Raw genomic sequence first — 25,788 nt, 5'->3', positions numbered from 1 at the left:
GTGCCTGGAATGTGGAGAACCTCTGAGGAGAAGCAAGAAGAGGCAGAGGGACAGGAGGGACAAAGCCAAGGGCCAGGAGAGAAAGTCCGAGAGCAGCGGGAGTGGCCAGGGAGTTCTTTTGGGGGGTGTTGACCCATTTTCATGTAGGACACAAGACCCAACTGCTCACAGTTAAGTGAGCTTGGACTATTTAATTTATTTAAAGAATTTTAATGGCACTTAACTTGGATTCTCTAACCAAACAAAGCCTTGAAAAGTGGCGAGACCACGATCTGCAAAATTATTCTCAAATAGGATCTCTACATGCAATAATAACCCAGTCTCAGACCCTGTTCTTCCCAGCACTAAACAGCTCTCTCTCTCCCCACCCCCTCTCTATGTCTCTCTCTCTCTCTCTCTCTCTCTCTCTCTCACACACACACACACACACAGACACACTCACCCTCCATTCCCCATCTTATTTCCCCACATCAGTCACAACTTTCCAGCTGAAGGAACAGCTGCACAGAGTGAACCCTTTCTTCAGTCATCTCTGCTCCTGGCAGATTGATTGCCAGCAGGTCTGCCCTGCCCAGCCGGCCACACAACTCTGCCCAGGCTGGCAGGAAGGTCAGACCACAGGATTGTCCAGAGGGCTCCGTGTGCGCAGCCTTGGCTCTGCTGCATAACGAGATGGCAGCACCACAGATCCCTAGCCCTGAACCCCAGATTAGAAGAGGAAGTGATACAGTCAACCTGATTACACCGCCTCTTGAATCTGTGTGGTAACTATTCCCCTCTGCCTAATCAGGTGCCACCACCTAAGAAGCACAGCCAGTAAGCTCTGAAAAGCAGGGGAAGAGACCTGCAAAAAGAGAAACAGAAAGAGGTGGGGAGGAGGGTCAGGAAACAACCGCAGGTCCCAGTAGAGCTGCCCTCCCCGGCTCAGAGCCCGACACCTGGGTTCCTACCTTGAGCGGCTGCGTCTCCGCCCCCAGGTGCCTCAGGCGCGCTCCTCTCCAGCACGCAGGTGCCCAGCACGTGCTCGGTGCTGTGGGACCTAGGGGGTACCTCTGAGGGACTGCCTGGTGTCAGATACCCCCAGCTTTCCCCTCTGCCTTCCTGCCGCCTTTCTCTGAGGTTCTCGCGGAGGTCTGCAGGTTTCCTTCTCTCCGGCTTGGTCCCGCCCCTTGTTCTTGCTCAGATAAGCTCGTCGTGTTTTCCCTCAGGGCCCTCTGCAGCCTCTTGTCCCAGCCTTCCTGGTTCAAAGGGCACTGGGCCTCACCACCTATGAGGCTTAGCCTTTCATTCCCTCAATTACATTTTCCATTAACTTGGTCTCTGGCCAGTATAGATCTTCCCTTCAAGCTTGTCTCTAAGTTCAGATCGCTCAGCCCTCAGAATCACCCTTATGACTCCCCTCGGGTCCATTCAAGTATATTTATACTTTTCCTCCCTAATGAGAGGTACAGAAACCAACCGTAATTTTAATGCCTGGCACCTGAACGTCTTTAGTCCTTTCGAATGTTGCTGGTTTGCCTGAGACTTTGTTCTTTATGATTTAAGATCTCCTCTCACGGAAATTTTGCCCAAAGGCAATTTGGCCCAACGTCGGCCGCTTTAGAACAGTGAATGCCCTTTCAGCCTCCAGAGGAAAACAGGTTCCCTCTCTGTAGTCTTTTCTTTGCAGCTTTGCCAAAGCCTCTACCTGGAGGCTTCTGGGAATTCCCAGGAGGAGGCGGAGGGTGAGCGTGGGGGGCCTTTTGCTGTCAAGCTCTGTTTCTTCAACAATTTTGGGGTCTTTCATAGGAAACTGGGGAAACTTAGAGTGACCCTTACTCAGGAAAATGCTGGAGTCCCTGGAATAGAGGACACCATACAAATTCTGGTTCCAAATGGACATCCTGACTTTAAGGAAGGCATTCCAGTATTTCTCAAGTGGGTGAAGTAGGCTGCCATGTTGTGAGCATCTCTGTGGACGGGCCTACGTGGCAAGGAATCAATGGCTCGTGGGAAGCGGAATCCTGCCCACAACCATATGAATGAGCTGGGGAGTGGGTCCTTCCTTAGCCAAGCTCTGAGGTGCTTGCCACCTTGTGAGAGACCCACAGCTGGGGAACACAGTCAAGCTGCACCTGAATTCCAGATCACAGAAACTGTAAGATGATACATGTTGTTTTAAGCCACTAAATTTTAGGGTAATTTGTCACACAGCAATATATAAATATTACAGGTGGGAAAGGAATAATACATTCCTCTTGACTCTGCATATCTAGGTTGGAAGTTACAATTATTAATTCAATAGCAGTTAGGATGTATATGCTATAGAATATCTAATTCTCTGTCAGGGAGTTTATGGGATTCTTTTCTTTTTTTTTTCAATAATCAAAGGGTTTGCTACTTATGTCTGAGACCCAGAAATGACCCACTAATAGGAGAAAGTCTGTGGAGTTTATCTTAGATGCCTGCTGGTTTCCAAAGTTGCTTCAGTTCCTCTTGACAAGGTTTACCATTTTAATCCTAGTTCTGATACGTGGTCAGGACATACTGGTGTGGATAACCTGCAACTATTACCTTAGAACATACCACAGCGGCTCAGGGTACAGGTCCAGTTACAGCTCCTGTGGGCCCTGGAGATTTGGGGATGGCCACATCTCATATACTCTTCCATCACAGGCAGGAGCCTCTTTGGACAGGCTTGCCAGAGACACAGAAGGCCTTCTGCAGCTGACCCAGATGTCCCCAGCATGATCTCTAGTTCTAGAGTGGCTCATGGGGGACTAATGGGTAGGGTGTCACCTGAAGGACAGTTAGCTTCATGGAACAAAGGAAAAGATTTTCAGTAGATTTCATTATTTGAAAAGAGGCATGGGGTTGGGGTAAGGGTATCTTTTAGAGAATTCCTGAGGCCAGCCTTGTGGGAAGAAAGAATCTACACCACCTCTTTTTTGACAGCCTCTTTTCTCCTCCTTACTCCCTCTTGGAAGGAGCTCTCCCAAACAGGAGAACGCCTACTAGGGATTTACGACCATCATCATTCTGCTCCTCAAGTCTTGGGTGTCTTTAATCCACAACATGACTTTATTTGTGACCTTGAAAGAGGAGCATTATCTTCATTTCTTTTTGTTTCATTTTAACATTAAAATCAGAGAAGGCAATGGCACCCCACTCCAGTACTCTTGCCTGGAAAATCCCATGGGTGGAGGAGCCTGGCAGGCTGCAGTCCATGGGGTCACGACTTTACTTTCATGCATTGGAGAAGGAAATGGCAACCCACTCCAGTGTTCTTGCCTGGAGAATCCCAGGGACGGGAGCCTAGTGGGCTGCCGTTTATGGGGTTGCACAGAGTCGGACATGACTGAAGCAACTTAGCAGCAGTAGCAGCAGCAACATTAAAATATTACCAAATTGGTCAATGTGATTCAATACTGGGTTATTTATGTCATATTGAAAGTACCTTAAGTGACTTCCTTGATGGTCCAGTGATTAAGACTCTTGCTACCAATGCAGGGGGCTGGGGTTCCATGCCTGGTCATGGAACCAGATGCTACATGGTGTAACTAAGAGTTTGCCCACTGCAACTAAAGATCCCACATGCCGAAACTAAAAGAGACTGCGTGCCTGAACAAAGCTCGAAGATCCCGTGTGTCACAACAAAGACCTGGTGCAGCCAAATAAATAAGGAAAATACCTTGGGAGGTTCCAACAACTTAATTGGAGCATTCATTCATTCATTTAACCAATAATTATTGAATCTTTGTGCTTCCTCAATATCTGTAGGATTTGAAAGAGAATCTAAGCCTTACAATGCAAAACAAATTGCTGAACATTGTAAAAATCTATTTAAGATTCTACAAAACCCAGTGTTTTACTTAGAGGTTACATTTTTCCCTTTTAGCTCAGTGTTTTAAAAAGTACAGACAGTATATTTTCACGAATGATATCATTGAAAATAGAATCAATAGCTTTTCCTAAATGAACTCATATAGGCATACAAGCAGAACTAAGATCAGGAATTCTACACTGGCAATCGCTCCCTCTCCCATGCTGTAAGAGCTCTGGCTGGGCTTCTCCTGGACATATCTGTCTAAAAATATAGGAAGGCCTTTGTATTTTCTGCAGAACTGGTGGACATTCTATTTTTTTTCCCTGTGGCATATGGAACTTCCTTGACCAGAGATTGAATCTATACCTCTTGCACTGGAAGTGCAGAGTCTTAACCACAGGCCTGCCAAAGAAGTCCTGGACATTCTCCTTTTCATGTGTCCATCAAGACTCTCTCAAAGATTTTTAAAAACTGAGCTTGGCACTGAGACTCTTTTCTCCTTCCAAATGACCCCAATTTCAACACATGGCTTGAAAATCAAACCACTCATTTTGTTCACATAGCCCATGGCTATAACAAGATGAACATAGCTCTGCAATATTCTGATCATTGGCCTGCACATGCCTTCCTTCATTTCTCTTTTTTTAACCCGATCACTTCATATATTATTTAAAATACTGGGTTAAACCATGCCTGGGGCTTCTCAGGTGGCTCAGTGGTAAAGAATCCACCTGCCAGTGCAGGAGATGCAAGAGACACTGGTTTGATCCCTGGGTTGGGATCCTCTGTAGTAGGAAATGGCAACCCACTCCAGTATTCTTGCCTGGGAAATTCCATGGTCAGAGGAGCCTGGTGGGCTGCAGCCCATGGGGTCACAAAGAGTTGGACATGACTGAGTGACTGAGCACGCAAACCACGCCTAGTGTTAGTGGAGTAGGCCACTTTGTGTGGATTTTGTAGGGATGAGGAAGTTCTCCTGGTGTCTAGGATGATAGGTTCTGCCTGTCCTGTGGATGTCATCCAGCAATGATGCAACTAGGGCACGAGGATAAGGATGAGACACTCCTTGTGGCCAAGATATTAACCCAGAAGGAGAGAGGATAACTGATCCACCTAGAGTTCAGTTTCTGCCTAGAATTTGCTAAGTGGGCATTGGTGTTTGTTTTGTTCTTTCACATCTTTGCTAGAAGAAATGGCACAAGGGTACCACAAGCCACTTGTGAACATCCATTTTGTGTGGTCACACTTCTGAGCCAGGAAACAGGACATATACCCCACTCAGTGAGTGTTGGGTAATGGGGCCCTATCAATAGGCTTGGGAGGAAAAGCAAAGGGCCAGGGAGGAGACCTGGGCTCAGTTTCCACTTTGCTGCTGCCTTTCTGGTTGGCTTTGAACAAGTGGCCTCAGCTCTGCAGGCATCACAAGTAGAGTGAACTCAAAACATTTGCTGTCTGACCATATGGATGTTTCTATATAAAGGAACTCATGCCACTTGGTATGCTCTATTGCCTTTTAGAAATAAACAACCTTTTGGAAAGAGATATTCTCTAGATAGTCATTCTTTTGTAGAGCTATTACATTAGACAAATTTGTAGTTCAACAAGGAAGAAGATTTGATTTCTAGATGCTGGGTATGCAGAGGTACTGTGCGTGTCTGTTACTCCAAGAGTTTTCTGGTGCCTGTCTCCAAGACCACCAGCCAAGGAAGAAAACATCAAGCATCAAGAATCAATGGCCTTTCTCATCTCCCACCCTCACCATTTGTGTATCAAAAAAGCTACTCAACAAAAAGTAAACAATTTGTTCCCATCAAGTCAAAACTTCAGAAGGCAGGAAACCAATCACTAACTTAGATCTCGCGAAAGACTTCAGCTATCACATTTGCGGTTTCCAGAGAAGATCTCCCCAGCGCTCGGTGAGCACAGTTTGTTCTGTTGTGTCACACCAAATTGGAGTCAGTAAAATATTTACTGTGGACTTGTGTTTCAGGCTTCCCTCAAGTTCCCGCCCTCAAGTCTACCTAGGGAGATGAGGTCTGGACCTGGATTCTAGCAGTTTCAGGCAGAATTAAAAGCCACGGGCACTGTGCAAACAAGGGTCTGAGAGAGTGGATCCCCAGGGTCCTCTAGGAATTCAGAAGCTTGGAAGGCAACAAAGACCCTCCTGCCAGTGCTGCTCGGGCCACACTGAGCAATGTGCCAGTCATCATTCTTTCCTTTCTTTCACCTTCTTACCCAGCACTGCAAACCTCCCTTTTCTCACCTGCGTTTTCACCTGTGCCACTTTGCCTGACCACTCTGCCCCCTCACACCCATGGACATCTCATCCAGTTCATCCTCAGTGCCAGTGTTTCTACAGGGTGGCAGCATCCTAGAGTAGATAGGTATATTTTACTGAAAACCTGACATAAATTTCCCTCTGTGAGCAGGACTCCATCAGCACACATCTTCTCATTCCTTGTGTTCCTAAGCAGCAACGGCACAGGACATCCCTTGGGAGCCTGTCAGGAACACAGGCTCTCAGCCCACTCCAGCCATCCTGAGCCAGAGTCCATATTTCATCAGGATGCCCAGGTGGTTCCAGGGCTCAAAGTGGAGAAGCACTGGCTAAAGCTTACTTACAACTGAGACCTTTTTTCCCCAACATTCAGAGTGAAGTTGCTCAGTCATGTACAACTCTTTGTGATCCCATTGACTGTAGCCTACCAGGCTCCTTCATCCACAGCATTTTCCAGGCAAGATTACTGGAGTCGGTTGTCATTTCCTTCTCCGGGGGATCTTCTCGACCCAGGGATTGAACCCAGGTCTCCCGCATTGCAGACGCTTTACCCTCTCAGCCACCAGGGAAGCCACCATTCAAAGGTAAAGTAAAATTGTTATCAAATCCAAATTGATAACAAAATTGATAATCCATTTTGATAACAAAAATGTTATCAAATCCATGTTTTTGCTTCCACTTTCCTAAAGCACCCAGAGAGCTGCTCTCCACCCGATAACATGAACATTTGGCTGTCAGTTAATAGACATAGAGGAAAATGACTGAAATTCCCAATCTCAAGCCAAGAACTCCACAGTCCAGACTGAATTCAGGCAGCTGATTGGATCTGAAGCTTGTTTTCCCTGAACACAAGAGAAAGGTCATTTGATGAGAGAGTTTATGTTTGAAAGGTCTGAGAAAGAGATTTGGGAGAAGCATGCTCTCTGCTCCACTGTGAGCCCTTCTGCCTTGGTATCCTCATCCTCCCTTCTGGGGGATCCCACCCCAGGGCTCCTGGGGGGCCCTCACCTCTTACTGTCTGTGGCTGCTCTCTGCCATTGCCAGCTGTGACTCTCAGCTTGGAAGGGACCAGAGAGGACATCTTGCCCTTACATCCTCTGGATGCCCGAGTTCAGCCTGATGGCCCTGACAAGTGGACATCTGCTTTGTCACCAGTAATGAGGAGATCACACCATCCAAGCAGCTCCATCTACTTCTACACAGTTTTGACTTTTCAAAGATCTTTACAATGTCAATGCCACCTGACTCCCGAGGAAGCCATCTTCTGAGAGTTCCACTTTGTTATTCAGCTGCCAAGTCTGGGAGAGTATTCCTTACATCCATACTTCTCAAGCTTTAATGTGTCTTTAAACACCTGGGATCTGTTGTGAAGGAGTGAGGGAGGGCTGTTGAGCTTTTCCTTTCTCAGGTGATGGTGATGCTCCTGACCAGAACTTAAGTGACAAGACTTGAAGGTTAATTAATTATATCTTCAGGACCATAGAGAACAAATCCATGTAACCTGCTGTCACATCCTAGAACAGAAAATTTATTTCTTTCCCAAATCATCCTTTTGGAAAAAAAAAAAAAAAACCACAAACATCTTAGTTTCTGTGACAGTTCCTTGTGTGTCCTGGTTTTGTATTTTCTTGACTGTCTGATTTACTGTCTTCTGGAAATGCCCTAATGAATGCTGACAAACCCTCTAACTGTGTGGCACCAAGCCTGGAACACTCCAGCTTTGAATGAACAACCTTGGGGCAGAGCAGGATCTGGTTCAAATGAGTTCAAGACTGTATGATCTTGTTTAGGAATAACATGGATATGAAGCCTTAAGTCAACAAAGACCTCAGCCCTTTCCTCATAAATACACCTGCCTTTCTTGCCACAATGGTGGGAAAGTGGGTAATAAACTAATTCCTCATCCAAGGTAATAATAGCTTGATATGTTATCCTTTAAGGGAACTTTGGGGCTTCCCAGGTGGCACTAGTGGTAAAGAACTCACCTGCCCATGCAGGAAACATAAAAGACACAGGTTTGATCCCTGGGCCAGGAAGGTCCCCTAGAGAAGGGCATGGCAACCCATTTCAGTATTTTTGCCTTAAGAATCCCATGGACGGAGGAGCCTTGGTGGGCTGCAGTCCATAGGGTCGCAAAGGGTCGGACATGACTGAAGTGACTTAGCATGCACACAAGGGAACTTTGACAAGGCAGTCCTAAAGAGGCAATGTCTTATTCTAAAGGCAAACTCTTTAATGGTATCATCCTAGGCCCCACGCAGACAGGTAGGAGAGACATGTGCCAGGGGGCTGCTCAGAGCAATTTCCACAAGTTGGTTGATCTGGAGCAATTCATTTCTTCAAAGCATCCATGGGCTGGGGAAAGGTTCTTGACGACAACTGAAGTCATTGCTTCCAAAGCCATGACACCTAGGAAGGAAATCAGCTTTAGGTAGAAATACCTGCCCCAGTCAAGGGAAGAAACAAGGTGGCTCCTTCCAGGAAAAAGACAGGAACTTCACTCAGCATGGTGGGTTTAGAAGGGGAGAGAATATGGTGGAAATCAAGGCAAGGGTTTCCTCAATGATCACTTAAGGAAAGCTGGAGGGGGGTTCCTGGGACAGGATGTTAAAATGAAACTATTTTAGTTTTAGTTTTGGCTGAAGTTGCAAGACAATAGGATCCCCATACAATAGTCAGGTGCGGAAATCTTGCAAAAAGAGATGGAGGTGGTGGGAAGCCAGTTTTACAGCTGTAGATGACCACCCACATGCAGCGGCGCACCCAACTGCAGAAGCTGAAAAGCAGGTTGAATAGAAGATGACTTGTGGAGAAAAAACTGTCCCATGTTCCCATGGGCTTCAGTGTGGCCCTGTGAATAGCTTGATCTGTGACCCTGAAACTCAAGAGACAGAAAGTATTATTGTTTCATTTCCATGAGAAAAAAAGTCTGATGGAAGAACAAAGGAGAGGTGGTGCAAAGATCAGCCCGGGAGCCCAGAGTTTGTTTGGGCAAAGGATGTGTGAGTGTTTCTAAGAGACCAGATCTGAAGTGAGATTAGCTTAGATCCTTTCTATGGGACTATCTGGAGGCCCAGGGAGAGAAGCCAGAGATTTATCTGCAGATGCCTTGAGGCTGTGGGAAGAACTGTAAGTGACCAGCCAGAGAAGAGTCTTTGACAAGGAACGTGCAGATGAGAGATGCGGGAATCTCCAAAGGACCCATGGAAACAGTGTCAGATTTCATTTTCTTGGGCTCCAAAATCAATGCAGATAGTGACTGCAGCCACAAAATTAGAAGATGCTTCCTCCTTGGAAGAAGAGCTATGACAAATCTAGACAGTATATTAAAAAGCAGAGACATCACTTTGTCGACAAAGGTCCATATAATTAAAGCTATGGTTTTTCCAGAAGTCATGTATGTATGTGAGAGTTGGACCATAAAGAAGGCTGAGCACCAAAGAATTGATGCTTTCAAACTGTGGTGCCGGAGAAGACTCTTGAAAGTCCCTTGGACAGTAAGGAGATCAAACCAGTCAGTCCTAAAGGAAATCAACCCTGAATATTCATTGAAAGGACTTATGCTGAAACTAAAACTCCAATACTTGGGCACCTGATGTGAACAGATGACTCACTGGAAAAGACTCTGTTGCTGGGACAGATAGAGGGGAAGAGCAGAAGGGGACGATGCAGGATGAGATGGTTGGATGGCATCACTGACTCAATGGACATGAGTTTGAGCAAACTCAGGGAGACAGTGAAGGATAGGGAAGCCTGGAGTGCTGCAGTTCATGGGGTCTCAAAGAGCTGGCCACGACTTAGCGACTGAACAATAACAACAACAAGAGCCCACAGGATGAAGAATCAGCTTGAAACACCCGCCCGAACCAGGGAGCCTCATGCCAGCTCACAGTGGGATTAGTCAAGCAAAAACTCTCCTACCTCTTGTCTCTCCTCCTTCCCTCACTTTGATCAAGAAGGATTTGGAATCACTGCTAGCTCCATACAGAAGGGGCAAAAACACAGGACTAGGCAGGTGAAGAGAAACCAACCATACCTTCCTTTTCTGCTGCAGGCAACTGGCCCAAAGCAGGGCTGTGCTGGGAATGGGGAGTAGTTACATCTTTGAGTGAAACTTTAAGTTTGATGATCACACTGACCTGGATATTAACTATTCACTAAAGAATGTTTTGTTTTCTGAAAGGAGCCAGGAAAGGCAGGAGATCTGCCCTAAATTTCATCCATGGACATGGAATAAGTGGTCTCACAGGCGACATTTATTTCAAGGAGAATGGGAGACATGAGTTCTATGACTTTATGATTATGTCCCATAGGTCATTGCTTATTCAATGTAACGATGACTTAGGAGTTTATCAAATGAAATCAGTCATCTGCTGTTCTCATTGCAAGATTCACTGGAAGATACATTAGCTTTATAAAATGTTTCTGAGTCAACCAACGTTTATAGGAGAGGCCAGATTCATAGACTGTCAGAACCAGAAGGTTATACATGAGCAACTCAACCCCTTATTTCACACAGGAAACTGAGGCCCAGAGACATGAGAAGACTTTCTCAAGTTCAGACATATAGCGACATCAAGAAAACACAGAAGTATATAGCATCTGCTCACACAGGCTATATTTAATTAGGTACCTTTCTTTGTAAAGGACAGATTTCTTCCTGTTTCCCAAGTCTCAGAGAGTTTAAAGTAAAACTGTAGACAAGGTTTTTAACATTATATGAGAAAAATCTATGCTAAGAATCTTCCCTGGTGTCCTCCTAGGTTTAAAATATAGCCACTCTGATTATAAGTATCCTGCTGCTGAACTCTCTAAACCTGTCTGTGAGCACATAACTGCAAATGTATTGGTTTTTTTTAATTATTCACGCTGGTCACTCAATACCTCAAAAACCTCCTAAGGTTACATATTTGCCTTATTCCAAGACAGGGTCTCACAAGGTCCTTGGAATAGGAAAGGTGTCAGCAAATGTTTGCAGAATGACATAATGGCTAAATTTCAGTTTCACTATCTGTTTTCTTTATGTATCAACAACACTGCTTCCAGAGAGAGAAAAAAGGCAACATGTCTGCTCATCCTTGAAACCTGAAATCTAGAATCTGGGCTCATGTTTCAACTCTTTGCAAATCCATAACTCAGGGCCACTATGTGGGGGATGAGCAGCTCCCACTGGCACCTAGCCTATTGGGCAGACAATGGTGTGGCAAGTTTGTCCATGTGGCCTTGCCCTTCCCACCAACCACTTCCCTACACGGAGCTATTCTGGAGCTGGTGGTACAAAAGGCATTCAGCTCCTGGGATGCATTCCGTCCTGTGATGAGGGAGAAACACTAAGTCTCACTGGAGGACATATATGATTTACAGCCAGGTCAAATTCCTGCCGGGATAGACACTCGATCACACCTTTTATTGACCTGGGTAGGAACCTGAGGCCCCCAGACAGGACCAACGTAATCAATTTGTTAGCCCTTGTTTCTTCAGGATTTCTTTGTTACTTAGGTTAGTAGTCCTTCAATTATTTGACAATGATGAATAAATGCCCAAGAGTCTTAATTAGAAGAGAGGAAAAAAGATCACTCATTACAAGTGATGCGGTCTCAGTGTCTACATTCTAATAACATAGGCCTAAAAGTTACAATGTCAGCCCTCGGTAGCTGGAGCCATCTCTTCCTCTGCAGCCTGGGTGGGGACCGTCAGGGTGTCCTTGGTCCTGGCTGGCTCTCACTGTGCCTCGGATGCCCAGAGGGGCAGCTCACGAACCTCTAGCGGAAGGAGGGAACCTCTAGGTCCTAGAGCTCCCAGGAGACCCTCAGTGGCAGCCTCCTCTGCCCTGGGAGGTCAGGGACACCTGGAACCACCTGCAGGCCCGGAGGACAGACGGCAAAAGCCTACCTGGCTCCATCCTGCCTTCCTGGCTCTCGGGGGCATTGTCGGAGGCGCTGGTGCCCCTGGGGAAGGGCTGATGGCTGAAGAGGTCGTCACATAGGAGACTTCGGCACAGTTTGGTGAGGAAGCGGAGGACGTACCCGACGCTATTCACCACGGGCAGGCTCCGCAAGTGCTGCTTCCCATCAAAGGAGGCGGAGACTGGAAGAGCACAGACACAGCTACTCAGAGCAGGACTCTGGAGAAAGCCACAAGCCCATCAGCCCTGGGGAACAGGTCTTGGAGTGGTCAGTTTTGCTGTGCTTTTAACCAAGTTTTATTTGGATTTCACCTGTTTTTTTCACTAACATCCTATTTCAGTTCCAGGATCTCATTTAGGAGATCACATTGGCTGTACCTGTTGCGTGAACTCGGTGTCCTTGGGTTTGTGACTGCTTCTGTCTTTTCTTGTTTTTCATGATCTTGACAGTCTTGAGTACTGATCACGTATTTTGTAAAATGTTCCTAAATTTGGTTTGTTTGACGTTTTTCTCATGATTTGACTGGGATTATGGTTTTTGGGGAGCTTCCCTGATGGCTCAGACAGTAAAGAATCCACCTGCAATGCAGAAGACTGTAGTTCGATCCCTGGATTGGGAAGATCCCCTAGAGAAGAGAATGGCAACCCACTCCAGTATTCTTGCCTGGAGAATTACATGGACAGAGGAGGCTGGTGGGCTACACTCCAGGGGGTCGTAAAGAGTTCAACACAAGTGAGCAACTAACACTTTCACATGGGTTTTTGAGGAGGAAGACTGCAGAGGCAAAGCACCCTTCTTGTATCAAATAGACACATGACATCCCTGGGATGTTAACCTTCATCTCCTGGCCAAGAAAGTGTTTGCTATGTTTCTCCACTGTATTCTTCATATTCTGTTCCTGGGAAATAAGCCACATGGTCCTACCCACATTCAAGGGCAATAGAGGGATTAAGCTCTACCTCCTGAAGAGGGAAAAGAGGGAACAGTCCCTATATAATCTGAAATTCTTTCATAAGGAAGACTTGTCCCTTCTCCTCCACTTATTTATTTCTTTATTCATTAATATCAGTGTAGACTCAATATATTTATGTTGTACTGTGGGTTGTCCAATACTATGTTATTTATTTTATTGCTAAATTATTCCAGTTTGTATCTTCTGGGAGCTTGCAGATTAACTCCTGTATCCCTATGACACACCCTCATTTTTTAAGCAACTCTAGAGAAACAGACTTGGTTCAAAGGTGGGTCTTGATAAATGTCTGTATCTAGATGTGTGTGTGTGTGTGTGTGTGCACGCGTGTGTGTGTTCAGTCCCTTCAGGAGTGTCTGACTCTTTGCAACCCTATGGACCATAGCCTGCCAGGCTCCTATGTCCACCGGATTTTCCCAGCAAGAATACTGGATGGGTTGCCACGCCTTATTCCAGGGTATCTTGCTGACCCAGGGATTGAACCCATGTCTCCTGCACATCTCCTGCACTGCAAGCAGATTCGTCGTGCCACTGGGTATATATGTATATTTAAGTAAAACTGAGTTCATGCTGAGGTGTCCCACTCTAACCCAGGAGTTTTTATAAAAGAACTCCAACGGTGTTCTCTCCCCAGTGATGCTGGGTCACACTCAATTTCTCTAGGGTTACCAGAATTTTGAAGAAACACCCAGTTTCCTCCAGCTGAGAACTTGTTTCTTTGTGTAATCCTCCTCACGGAACTCTGTTGCTGCATGAAGCTCACACACCAGCTCCAGCGTGGGGAACACCTGAGAAGATCCCCAGCAGGACGTTGTGCTCCCCTCCTCCCCCAGGCTCTGCCCTCAGTGCACACATGCGGAAGGCAATCTAGACTTTTATACTCTAGCTCCCAAAGCCTAGCACACTGCAAGGGCTGGGACAGGGTGACCAGAGCTGACTTTGATTTCAGAACTGAAAAATAAACTCTCTCTCACACACACACATTCAAATTAGAAATAAAAAGAAACATTTCTTTTATGTAACTTTGTATAATTTAACAAGAGCTTTCATGTCTGTCACCTCATTTATGCTGTCTGACTATCCTGTGAAGACAGTGGAAAGAAGGTTATGATCCCGTAATGTAGATGAGAAACTAAGAAGGCCTGGAGTGTTTTTCCAGCTCCTGTGGCCTCTAAGTGGCATTTGCCTGTCACTTTAATACTCCATAATAATGCCTCTGATTGGGAGGGTCAGCAAAGAGCTGCCAAGGTGCTCAGTAAGGAGGGTATTGACCTCTGGGACATGCTGGAAATTCCCTCTTGGGGGGAGGGGGATCATGGAGAGGCGGGCACCACTGCTCACCTCCCATACCTTAAAAGACTAGGTGAGATGGAGACTGACCACACAGCAGGAGGGTCTGGGGCATCAGGCCTGTGCCTTAGATCAGTGTGTCCACATTCCCAGAGATTCCTAGAAGCTCACACAGTGGGAAAATCCCACCTCCTGGAAGCAGACGTGTAATATGTGAGATCACAATAGCTACCCCTCTGGGAGAGCATGGCTAAGGTGGAGCATCACAACAGGTGTGCTGGGACTGAGCCGTGGTGCTGTGACGTGGGACCTCAACCTCTGGGGTGGCCCGAGGCCCAGTCACGGAGGTTTCAGTTCTTCGGGTCCACGACACCTGCACTAGTGTCACCATTTTCTACACGCTGTGCCCACGAGGATGTTTAAAAAGCAGTGTCTGAAGGCTCAGGTTCTAGGTGGAGAGCAGGGGAGCCTGGGTCTTTTTCCTTAAGCCCCTCCCTAAACCACCTTGGAGCAATCGTCATCTTGCTGGGCTTCCACATCACCACCAGAAAAGTGGAAGACCACTGAGCTGCTTCACAACCTCAAGGAGGAGGCTCCTCAGTGCCACTGCATTCTCCAAGACCAGGCCCTCCACTCTGACCTTCCTGGGAATCCCTCGGCCAAGGGAAACTTGACAGGGCTCTGCCTGCTCGGGCATTGGTGCCAGGCTCTGCAGAACCTCCTTACCAGTGCCGAGGCCCCTGAGACCACAGAAGGGCTGAGCAGCAGACCAGAGAGTTAGGGGTCTGCCCTCCCAGCCCAGAGGGCAGGGCCACAAAGAACCTGGGTGGGGTTCACTCAAGAGGCGGGGGCACAGAGCGCAGGAAGAGCTTTCTCTGAGCACTGGTCTGTGTCTTGAGCACTGCTGTTTAGCCAGGAAAAGGACAAGGCTTTCAACCTTGGAGAGCAGTCCAGGTTTGAGAATGTGGCTCTCAGATCAGGAAATAACAGCCAAGGAGCCCTCAGAGGTCTGACAGTGGGACTCTCCTCTTGGGCCCCTCTTGGTGCAGTTCTTCCTCCTCTCTTCTGCCCGCATCTGCTAGAGTCTCTTAGAAGTCACCCTGGGTCAGACACATGCACACAGATCTCACCAAGTTCTGTTTTAATCAGTTACCAGCAAGACAGACCCAGCTTCCTTCTCAGAGGGAGCTCCAGAAAGAGGGCTGAGTCAGGATGAGCTGGTGAAGCTGTGCTGCAAAATCTCCCCACCTGCAAACCCTGGTTATTGACCTGGAGTCCAGCAAAACACTCATGTTTTGGTTTTGCAGGACACAGCCACATTAGAGGCCCCTCTCTCAAATCCTCTCTTAGCCAGCCAGCAGGGTCACCTGTACTGCCCTGTGAATGGAAAGTTGTCTCCCTTTTGCCTGGGTATATGGAGGCTGTGTCTGTGATGCTGGCCCAGAGAAGACACCAGGCTGTCCTCTTGGATTCAAAGCATCTTGCAAAGGTCTGGAGCTCTCAGGGCTTAAGGGCAAGTGATGACAACCACTGTACACGTGGAGAGGACAGACAGAGTCTTGGTCAGGGGAGCAGCTGAAGGGGGCAGAGCTCTGAAGTCTGCCTCTGCCTGTGGTGACAACTTCCCCTCCCTTTGGATGCTGTTCGGTCAGGGTGGAACCTGGAGGAGTGTGCTGACAGTGGGAGGTGGGATTGAGCTCTTGTTAAATACAAACAAAAACATATCTAGTGAGATAGGCTGAGACCGTGAAGTTCCCCCACTTCCCTGCACAGTGGCAAGCGCTATGAAAAAGGAATGAAATGGAGGAAGGGAGAATAAATAATGACAAAGGCTGATACGTCAGACAGGGTGGTCAGGAAAGAGATTTTTGAGAAGGTGGCATTTGACTATAAATCTGAAGGAAGTCTAGGAGCAAGTCACATGGACAGTTGGAGAAAGAACATTCCAGAAAGAGAGAACAGCAGGTGCAAATGTCCTGAGGTGGGAGGAGCATGGTTGGAGGACATAAGAAGGAAGCCACTGTGGCCAGAGTCAAGTGGGGGACTTAAGAGAAGTGATGAAAAAAAAAAAAAGAGAGAAGTGACCAGCACCAGGTCACATGGGGCCCGGGAGCCCTTGTAAGGATGTGAGCTTTTTCTGGGAGTAACATAAGAGCTGCTGAGGATTTGGAGCAGAGGAGGGGCATGATCTGGCTTAGATTTGGAAAGAACCAGACTGGTTACTGTGGGTCATGAAAAGTGGCTTGATTCTGAATGTATTTTGAGGTCAGAACAATAGGATTTATTGATGAGCTGGAAGTGGAGATGAGAGAAAGGGACAAGTCAAGGGTGAGGATTCAGATGTCTAGTCTTCTTACCCAGGTCCAGGAGCCTTTTCTTCTCAAGCCCCTTTGGCACACAGGCTCATTAAGGCCCCTGGAGCCCAGCAGATGGGGACAGACCCTGGCCACAGTCCCCCAAGCCTGATTCAGCTGCTTTCCTCTTTGGCATACCCATGGATGCCATGCTTAGCCGCTCAGTCATGTCTGACTCTTTGCAACCCCATGGACTACAGCCTGCTAGGCTCCTCTGTCGGTGGGGATTCTCCAGGCAAGAATACTGGAGTGGGTTGCCATGCCCTCCTTCAGGGGATCTTCCCAACCCAGGGATTAAACTCAGGTCTCCTGCATTGCAGATGGATTCTTTACTGTCTAAGATACCAGGGAAGCCCAAGAATATTGGAGTGGGTAGCTATCCCTTTTCCAGGAGATCTTCCCTACCCAGGGATTGAACCAGGGTCTCCTGCATTGCCCTCCTCATACAGCCCACTCCAGGGCCTTACCTGACACCATCTCGCCACCATAGCCCTGCTTGACCAGGGAGAAGACCAGCTTCTGCTGGTGGGCACAGTCGATGCACGCTTGCACAGCCTGCTGCAGGACTGCCGACGGCCGCTCGGGCCCGAAGTGCTCAGGGAGCTGCTGCACCTTCCTCCTCTCCAGGTACGGTCCTGCATTGGCTTGCTTGTTGATGTAGAGGCAGACTGTGGAAACAGACCCACAAAGCCCTCAGTATCAAAGCACATCAGACCTGGGGTGGCTCCTGTATGTGGGGCTGGAGGGGGAGCAGAGCGAGGCAGGAGCAGGATGCCTCAGCCATGTCCCCTTGGCTCTGGCCTTGGGGAAGCTGAAAAGGCCAAAGTGGCACCAATTCTGCCCAACTTGACAAGTAAAAGAGACAAGAGAGTCAATCACCTCCAACTGCCAGGGCTTGCTCTCAAGACAGTCTTCTGGTTGGGAAGAGACAGACAGGAGTATCCCCTCCGATGTATTCAAATCTGAATCATAGACAGTTATGGACCGTGTGTACAAATGTATTTCTATGCTGGGAATATACACATATAAAATCTTCCCTCTGGGCAAACTGAGAGAGAAGCACTGAAACATATGCATTACCATATGTAAAATAGATAGCTGGTGGGAAGTTGCTGAATAACACAGGGAGCCCAGCCTGATGCTCAGTGATGACCTAAAGGGTTGGGATGGAGTGGGAAGTGGGAGAGAGGTTCAAGAGGAAGGAGACAGATGTATGCTTATGGCTGATTCATTGCGTGGCAGAAACCAATGCAACATTGTAAAGCAATTATCTTCCATTTAAAAAAAAAAAAAAAAAAACCTTCCCCTCCTCTCAAGGAGCTCACAAGCTATACATAATGTTTGGCATTTGCCATCATTGTTGTTAACCTTCAGTAAAAAAAAAAGAAAAAAGAAAAAAGAAATCAACATGATGCTAACCGATGAGTTCTAAAGAGAATTCTATCAACAATCTCAGGGATAATGAACACTCGGTAGTCCATTTAGGTGAGCCCAACCAAAAGCCCCTGTTGTTTTTTAAATTTTTTCCTTTTTATTTATTTTTGGTTGTGCTGGCTCTTTGGTGCTGCATGCAGGCTACCCTCCAGTTTCAGTACACTGGCTTCCCATTGTGGTGGCTTCTCCTGTTGTGGAGCACGGGCTCTACAGCATGGGTTCAGTAGTTGTGGCACACAGGCTTAGTTGCCCCGAGTCATGTGGGATCTTCCTGGACCAGGGATTGAACACATGTCCCTTGCACTGGCAGGTGGATTCTTAACCACTGGATCACCAGCGGAATCCTCCCTGCAGTTTTAAATACATTATACTGGTAAAAAAACTTTTGAGCATGTGTCCCCAAATGTGTTTATGTATTTATAGGTTATAGACATTCTCAACCATATTAACGTATTGCATACATTTAAAATGCAACCAAAAAATAGAAAAATTTAAAGGGTGATATAAAAAGAAATATTAATAGTAGGTATCATCTTTTCTCCCATAGGTTGATGACTCTTCTTATGTCTCCCTATGTCCCCAGCCCAGGTATGAGCATCTTACCTTGGGGGCCACTAGTGCAGAGGAGTGTTGAAGAGAGACTTTAAGAGGAAACCAAAAGAATTTTGGAAGGATTAAACAGTAATAAAGCTGAAGAAAATTAGGTTTTACTGAGCAGCTACTATATAGTCCAGGCATTGTATATACTTTATCTTGTTTGATTCTCAAAATAAACCTGAGAACTAAACATTATTATTTTGTTGGTAATGAAGAAACTGAGGTAAAAAGTGGCTGCTCAGACCGTATAATTAGTGATGCAACAGGGATTTGAACTCACATCTTTCTGATGTCATGACCTGTGTGCTCTTTTCACTCTACCAGGTTGCCTTCTCCCCTACTAAGCCCAGATGATTCAGTAAAACCGAATTGACAAGGGACCTTCATGCCAGGCAGTAGTGTGCTAGGCCCTACAGAGAAAATGGTGAACCGAATCTACACGATCCCTGGCTTCAGAGAGCTTAGGGCCCAGTAGAGGAGATAGAGCTACTCAGAGAACTACAGAAAGTGATGTGGGACCTTGGCTGCAAAAACACTAGGGAGGGGCTAGAAGAGCTCTTCCTGGGAACCCTGGCAGGAAAGTCAGTGAGGGCTTTTTTGAGGGCAGTGCCTGAGCTGAGATGGGGCTTCTCTGGAGACTCAGATGGTAAAGAATCTGCCTGCAATGTGGGAGATCTGGGTTCCATCCTTGAGTTGGGAAGATCCCCTGGAGTACTAAATGGCTACCCACTCCAATATCCTTGCTTGGAAAATTCCATGGACAGAGGAGCCTGATGGGCTGCAGTCCATGGGGTCGCAAGAGTTGGACATGACTGAGCGACTAAACCATCACCACTACCTGAGCTGAGATACAAGAGAGGGTGACCAGAGGAAAGATCATTCCAGAAAGAGGAGAGAGAATATGCAATGATCCTATGGTGGGCCCTAAAGACTAAAGCAGGGCCTTGTAGGCCATACTGCAAAGTTTGGTTTTTACCTAATAGTATGGGGAGGGTACCAAGGAATTTAAGTGGGATGGGGCTGGGGGTGGTTTGTGATGAGGGGGATGTGTGTGTGTGTGTGTGTGTGTGTGTGTGTGTGTATAAGAGAGAGAAAGAGACCATCCTATTGCTGTACTCTTGGGGTGGAACTGTCGGTCCACTGGTGGACACCCCATCAGAGAGAGTGGGCAGAGCTCTACCCTGACTGGACTGGCTGGTACTAGGTGGGACTGGGGGACATCAGGATCCTTAGGAGATCTGGAAGCACAAACACAGGGACAGAAACTCTTTGAGGTGAGCAGGCTCACTATTGGTACAAAGTTAACCTGTCTCTGAAGAGAAGAAGCTGGGCCAACAACCACTCTTTCTAGTCCCCATCCACCCACAGCAACCAGCTGAACTCAAGATGCATTGAAAAACAATTGCAAATCATTCAGGCTGTGAGACATTTAAATAGATGTTCTCAGAGAATTTGGTCATCCTATGTGTTGTCCAGCTAACACACATTAAATCCTTCATTTGAGCCATCAAGGTGGTGGCTCACTAGTTCACAAAAGAACTTTAGCTTGTGGACAAGTCATCGCAGCCTTGGAGTTCATTCACCTGACCTACCTGTGAGAGCCTGTGAGGCTGCCAAGCTGGGTACGGTGGCTGCATCCTGAGGGATGGAGCTGAGGTCGGGCTCCGGTGTGCTCCGTGGAGGAGACAGGGCTAAAGGAGTCATGAGGACCCGAGATTTGAGCTGCGAGAGAGAACCCATGGAATCTGTGAAAAATCTGGAGATGCCCCCCTACACCTTCCCAGGCTCATTCCTGGGCTCAGTTAACCACCGCTACTCCATCATGCTTCCACACCTTTCTACTGTGCTGCTTTGGAAGCTGAACTTCAGATTCAAGCTCATGATCAAGATTCAAGTTTGGATCACACCCAGAGCTGAGGTCTGCCTCCCGTCCTTACAGTGGAGCCTCCCAGGAAATGACTGTCAGGCAGTGGGTGTGAGACACACAGAGGTGTGAAGAGTTGAAGCCCGTAAGCCTCCTGAGGGCAGGGTGCAGGGTGGGGTCAGTTCCCCACCTGAGCCCCTGTGCTCCTGAGGTTCCTGCGACAGGGTTTTCCAGCCAGCCAGCCAGTGAGCAGCACTGAAGCTCTGTCTACTCTGCTGAGCTTTCTGCTTGCTGAGCTTTCTGCTCACGGAGCACACTGGATCCTGCTGGCAAAGAGAGCAGGAGCTGGTCTTCCAAATGCTTCTCAGGGTGTTTTCCCTGCAGTGGAGCCTAAGAGTGCAGATGAGTGCATTCTTTGGTAGTGACAAGCAGCCACCTTGAACGTTGCTCACTTGAAACCACAAATGAGGAGCTGAAATTGGTTGTTATGGATTAAGGGAGAGATGACTGGGTGATGGATCAATACCAACAAATCACTCTTTTTACCACGGTTCAACAGACAAGTTTCTAATTTCAGTTCTCCACCCTAAAAATATGAGTAAGTCAGTTACTTCACCTCTTCACTGCTGACCTGTGTTTCAACCCTGCTCCAGACTGCTTTTCATTGCTGCTTTCTTTTTTAATGGCTTGTTTTGTTTTTTAATGGATAAAATTAAACAAAATGCTGCTATCTTGATTTCTAATACCATTCTTCAATCAAAAGAACCAGGTATCCTTGGAGAAATGGCTGATTCTAGGGCTTGGGCAGGAAACATACAAGATGAGCCTGGGTCATCTTACTGTGCCAAAAAGTAGGAAAGTATTAAATTAAAAAACCACCTACATACACAATGAAAGGGGTAGGTCACAGGGACACAGGAGTCATCTGAAAGAGTTTCAATGGTCAAACCAGTAGCAACACGAGCAACAGATAAAGAAAGTAGTAAACAAACAAACAAACAAAAGTCTATAGTGAATATCCATGACTCCATACTCACATGAATGAATGACTGACTAAGTAAATATATGGGGAGAATAGACAAATCTCCCAGGTATAACAATTCTAAGTATTTTATTGTGGAGCATATCTCCTCACTCCTGAGGGTGGGCCACGCATAGTGACTTTCTTCCAAAGAGGACAGTATGGAAATGGGGAAAAAAGTATCTTTACAGGAGATAACCCGGTCAAATACCACCTCAGTTAGGGGAGCCAGATCGCCATCCACAGTGATAAACCATGTCAATAGTATGCACCCTTGATAAGACATGATGGTAATGGCACCTTACTTGTGAGACCTCTTTTCCAAAAACCCATAATCCCAATCTAATCATGGGATAAACTTCAAACAAGTCCAAATTGCAGAATATTTCACAGAATGAAAGTGAAAGTGTTAGTCACTCAGTTGTGTGACTAACACAACTTGCGACCCCATGGACTGTAGCCTGTCAGGTTCCTCTGTCCATGGGATTCTCAGGCAAGAATACCGGAATAGGTTGCCATTCTCTTCTCCAGGGGATCTTCCCAACCCAGGGATCAAACCCAGGTCTCCCTCATTGCAGGCAGATTCTTAACCATCTGAGCCACCAGGGAAACCCTTACAGAATACATGACCGATACTCCTCAAAACTGCCAATGTCATCAGGAACAACAAAAGCTAAGCAACTTTCACAGCCCAGAGGAGACATGGGGGCTGAATGTGTGATGAGGTATCCTGGATGAATGCTGTAACAGAACAGGGGAAAAGTAATGAATCTCATTCAACTAGTGATATGATTTAACAATATATTATTATTAATTCACTAGCTGCGACAAATGTAGCAATAATGTAAGATGTTAACAATAAGGGGAACTAGGTGTCTGGTATATGAGAATCCTCTGTTATCTTTGCTGCTGCTGCTGCTGCTAAGTCACTTCAGTCATGTCTGACTCTGCAACCCCACCAGGCTCCCCTGTCCCTGGGATTCTCCAGGCAAGAACACTGGAGTGGGTTGCCATTTCCTTCTCCAATCTGTATCTTTGCTACTCTTCTCTAAATCTAAAACTATTCTAAAATATAGTTAATTTTAAAAATCATAAAAAACAGAATCTGGAAGGATAAACTGGGTAAAACAAATAGGAAGGAAGAAGAGGAGGCCTCTTTCTTGGCAGCATAAGACTGGAAGAAGATTTGCTGCCCAGGACGCCTTGCTCTGACATACAAGAGCTAACCCTTGGCCTTCAAAGCCAACAGCGCCATACAGATGCTGTCAGCTTTGGCACCTTTACCTGAAATTCAAAACCATAATCAAAATGGGTATGGCAATTCCTCATCCAGGGCTTGGTTGCCAGTGGCTGTGCTTTGCTGTGTTAAAGTACAGTATAAGGATGAAGCAGAAGGGTAGAGGCGGCCCCTGCCATCTGGAGCCTCCACCGAAGGGGCTAGGGAATCTGGGAGCGGCTCATCTTTCCTTTCCATTCACAGATCCAAAGTAAGGGCCTGGAGTGTTTCTTGTTCCCACTGTCTTCAGCGGAAGACCTTCTCTAAGACATTTGCTATAGAAAATCACTGACAACAGCTGGGAAGGGATTCACTTACACACCGAGATGTGTGGCCAGGGCATGCTACAGGAGAAGGGGTCAGAGTGAAAAATTCAAGTATTTTTCTAGAAATACGCAAGTGTGGCAGAAACAGATGTACTAACTAAACAGTATGTGTTAGGTTGACAACAAGAGGTGGGTAAATGAAGGATATGCAATGTGAATTGGGGGATATACACACGTGTAGAGGCTTCCTTGGTGACTCAGATAGTAAAGAATCTGCCCACAGTGCAGGAAACCCAGCTTCGATCCCTGGGTCAGGAAGGGATCGCCAGGAAAAGGGGATGGCAACCCACTCCATATTCTTACCTGGAGAATTACATGGACAAAGGAGTCTGACGAGCTATAGTCCACGGGGTTGCAAACAGGTGGACATGACTGAGCGACTAACGCTGCATATCAGCAGAGGATGAAACAGCAGAGCAAAACTTGAAAAAGTCCAGGCACTTCCCTGGTGGTCCAGTGGTTAAGAATTCACCTGCCAATGCTGGGTGCATGGGTTGGATCCCTGGCCTGGGAAGGTCCCACATGCCGTGGGGCAACTAACTGACGTAACTACTGAAGGCTGTGCCCTCTAGAGCTTGTGCTCTGCCAACAAGAGAAGGCACCACAATGAGGAGCCCATGCACCGCAACCAGAGCGTACCCACCCCCCGCTTGCCACAGTGAGAGAGAGCCCGCACACAGCAAAGAAGACCCAGCACAGCCAAAACTAATGACGTCCAGGTAGCAGTGGGCACATGCAGGGGGGCACTAGCTTTTGGATCTCGGTTCAAAACCCAACTCAGTCACTCATTAATGCTGTGCTAAGTCTTGTTACTCAGCCTTCAGAGTCTGCCTTTTCTCATCTGTAAGGTAAGGATGATACCTTCTCACAAGGATGTGGTAAGAATGAAGTATAAACATTTAGTACAGGGCTAGTGCAAAGTGAGAACTTGGCAAACATTTATTATCATTATTGCTGCTGGCATTATACTTTTATTATTAGAAATTCCAGAAATACAAATGAGTTCCAAGTTTCCTGTTCCTGTAGCCACAGCAGGAAAGGGAATTGTCCATCTTCCTCCTAGGACCTATCTACATTTTCTACACCTATCCACTTGGGACCATATCTCCCCAGTCTTTGAAGACCCACCCTCTTACCTTGCAACTTGCACATGATCCCCTTTAAGAAACATGTTCCCAACCCATTTTGCAATGGTCCCTAAGTATTGCTTAGGCAGGAGCTGCTCTTTCCAAGTTGCATTATTTAAGCTAAGTCTGAAAAGGGAAAAAAATTCATTCCATGAGGTAGTCATTCACTCAACAAATATTCATTGAGCACCTACTGTGTGCAGGGAACTGTTCTAGGTGCTGAGGATACAGCTATGAATGGGGAAGATAAGGTAATTGTTCTTGATGAGCTAATATCATAGCAGGAAGAAACAAGAAACACACAACAAAAATGTCACATTGTGATAAGCACTACTCTGAGAGGTAAAACATGGTGATGTGATAAAAGGGAACCGGGTGACGGGGGTAGGCTGATAAGGAAGTGACACCTATTTCAAGATCTGAATAACAAGAGGGAGCTTGGGGAAATAACTTTCCAAGCAGACAGAGTGGTCAGTGTAAACCTCATAAAGCTTGGCTTTTTCAAAGTACAAGGAAGTCAGGGTGGCTGGAATTATAAGCAGGGCAGAAGGATGTAAGATGAGGTTAGCCAGGTCATCAGGGCCCAATCATGAGGACTTCCTAGGTCAGTGCTGTAAACTGAATCCTGTCCCCCTCAAGAAGACACGTTCAAGTCCTAAGCCCCAGTACCTGTGAATGGGGCTTGACTGGGAAATAGGGTCTTTGCAGATGTAATCAAGTTAAGATGAGGCCACACTGGGTTAGAGTGGGCCTTAATACCAATTTCTTGTGTCCTTATAAGAAGAGGGGAATCTGAACACAGACACACAGGTAGAATGCCATATGGCAATGGAGGCAGAGATTGGAGTGATAGGTCTACAATCAAGACCTATCAAGTGATAGGTCTACAATCAAGGAACACCAAGGATTGCAGGCAACCACTAGAAGCTCAGAAGAGTCAAGAAACTTCAGAACCACTAGAACCTTCAGAGAGAGCAGGTCCCTGCCAGTGTCTTGATTTTGGACTTCTAGCCTCCAGAACTCCTGTTTCAAGCCACACAGTTTATTATAGCAGCCTGAGTAAATAAATACAGTCAGATTAAAGAGTTTGGATTTTATTCTAAGAGGTATGGAAAGAATTAGAGCATTTTAAGCAGAGAAAGACACATCCTAGCTTTTATTTGATAAAGTTAAATATGGCTGCTATACAGAGAATAGATGGAGGGGTACAAAAATAGAGACAAGAACACTAGTGAGGAGGTTATCATATGGTGCAGGCAAGAGGCATAGGTGGCTGAACTAGGGTAAAAGTAGTGAAGACAAATAATTGGTTGGATTCAGGTACATTTTGGGATTGAAATTAATGAGATGGGAGAGAGAACATGCAAAAGCAAAGATAACTTCCAGATTTATTGACATAAACTTTGTTTTGATGATATGTTTCTATTACATTAGTTTAAAACATTAGCATTTTACTCATTGCAAATTTAGTTAACTTTGAGGAAGACTCACCTGTCTCTAAGATTCTAAATATTCCTCCTCTACTACTCAAGCAGTAAGC

At 46.5% G+C, this 25,788-nt stretch overlaps 1 protein-coding gene across 2 annotated transcripts in view; it reads right to left on the bottom strand.

Moving 5' to 3' along the window:
• SCML4 (sex comb on midleg-like 4 (Drosophila)) overlaps positions 1–25,788 on the bottom strand; it is a 58,023-nt gene that overhangs the window by 20,889 nt on the left and 11,346 nt on the right. Inside the window, exons 2-4 of one of the 2 annotated variants that reach the window (XM_018053101.1) lie at positions 20,227–20,356; positions 17,071–17,271; positions 11,976–12,170 (exon numbers count right to left, since the gene is read on the bottom strand). In XM_018053101.1, coding sequence (XP_017908590.1) covers positions 11,976–12,170; positions 17,071–17,271; positions 20,227–20,356 — 526 coding nt within the window. Of the gene's footprint in view, positions 1–950; positions 1,254–11,975; positions 12,171–17,070; positions 17,272–20,226; positions 20,357–25,788 lie in introns of those variants that run through there. The other variant, XM_013966452.2, reaches the window with a different exon arrangement.

The sequence above is a fragment of the Capra hircus genome, chromosome 9, assembly GCF_001704415.2.
Source record: "Capra hircus breed San Clemente chromosome 9, ASM170441v1, whole genome shotgun sequence".
Taxonomy (NCBI): Eukaryota; Metazoa; Chordata; class Mammalia; order Artiodactyla; family Bovidae; genus Capra; species Capra hircus.
The sequence above is the reverse complement of the archived record's forward strand: the minus strand, read 5'-3'. Positions and strand labels throughout refer to the sequence as shown.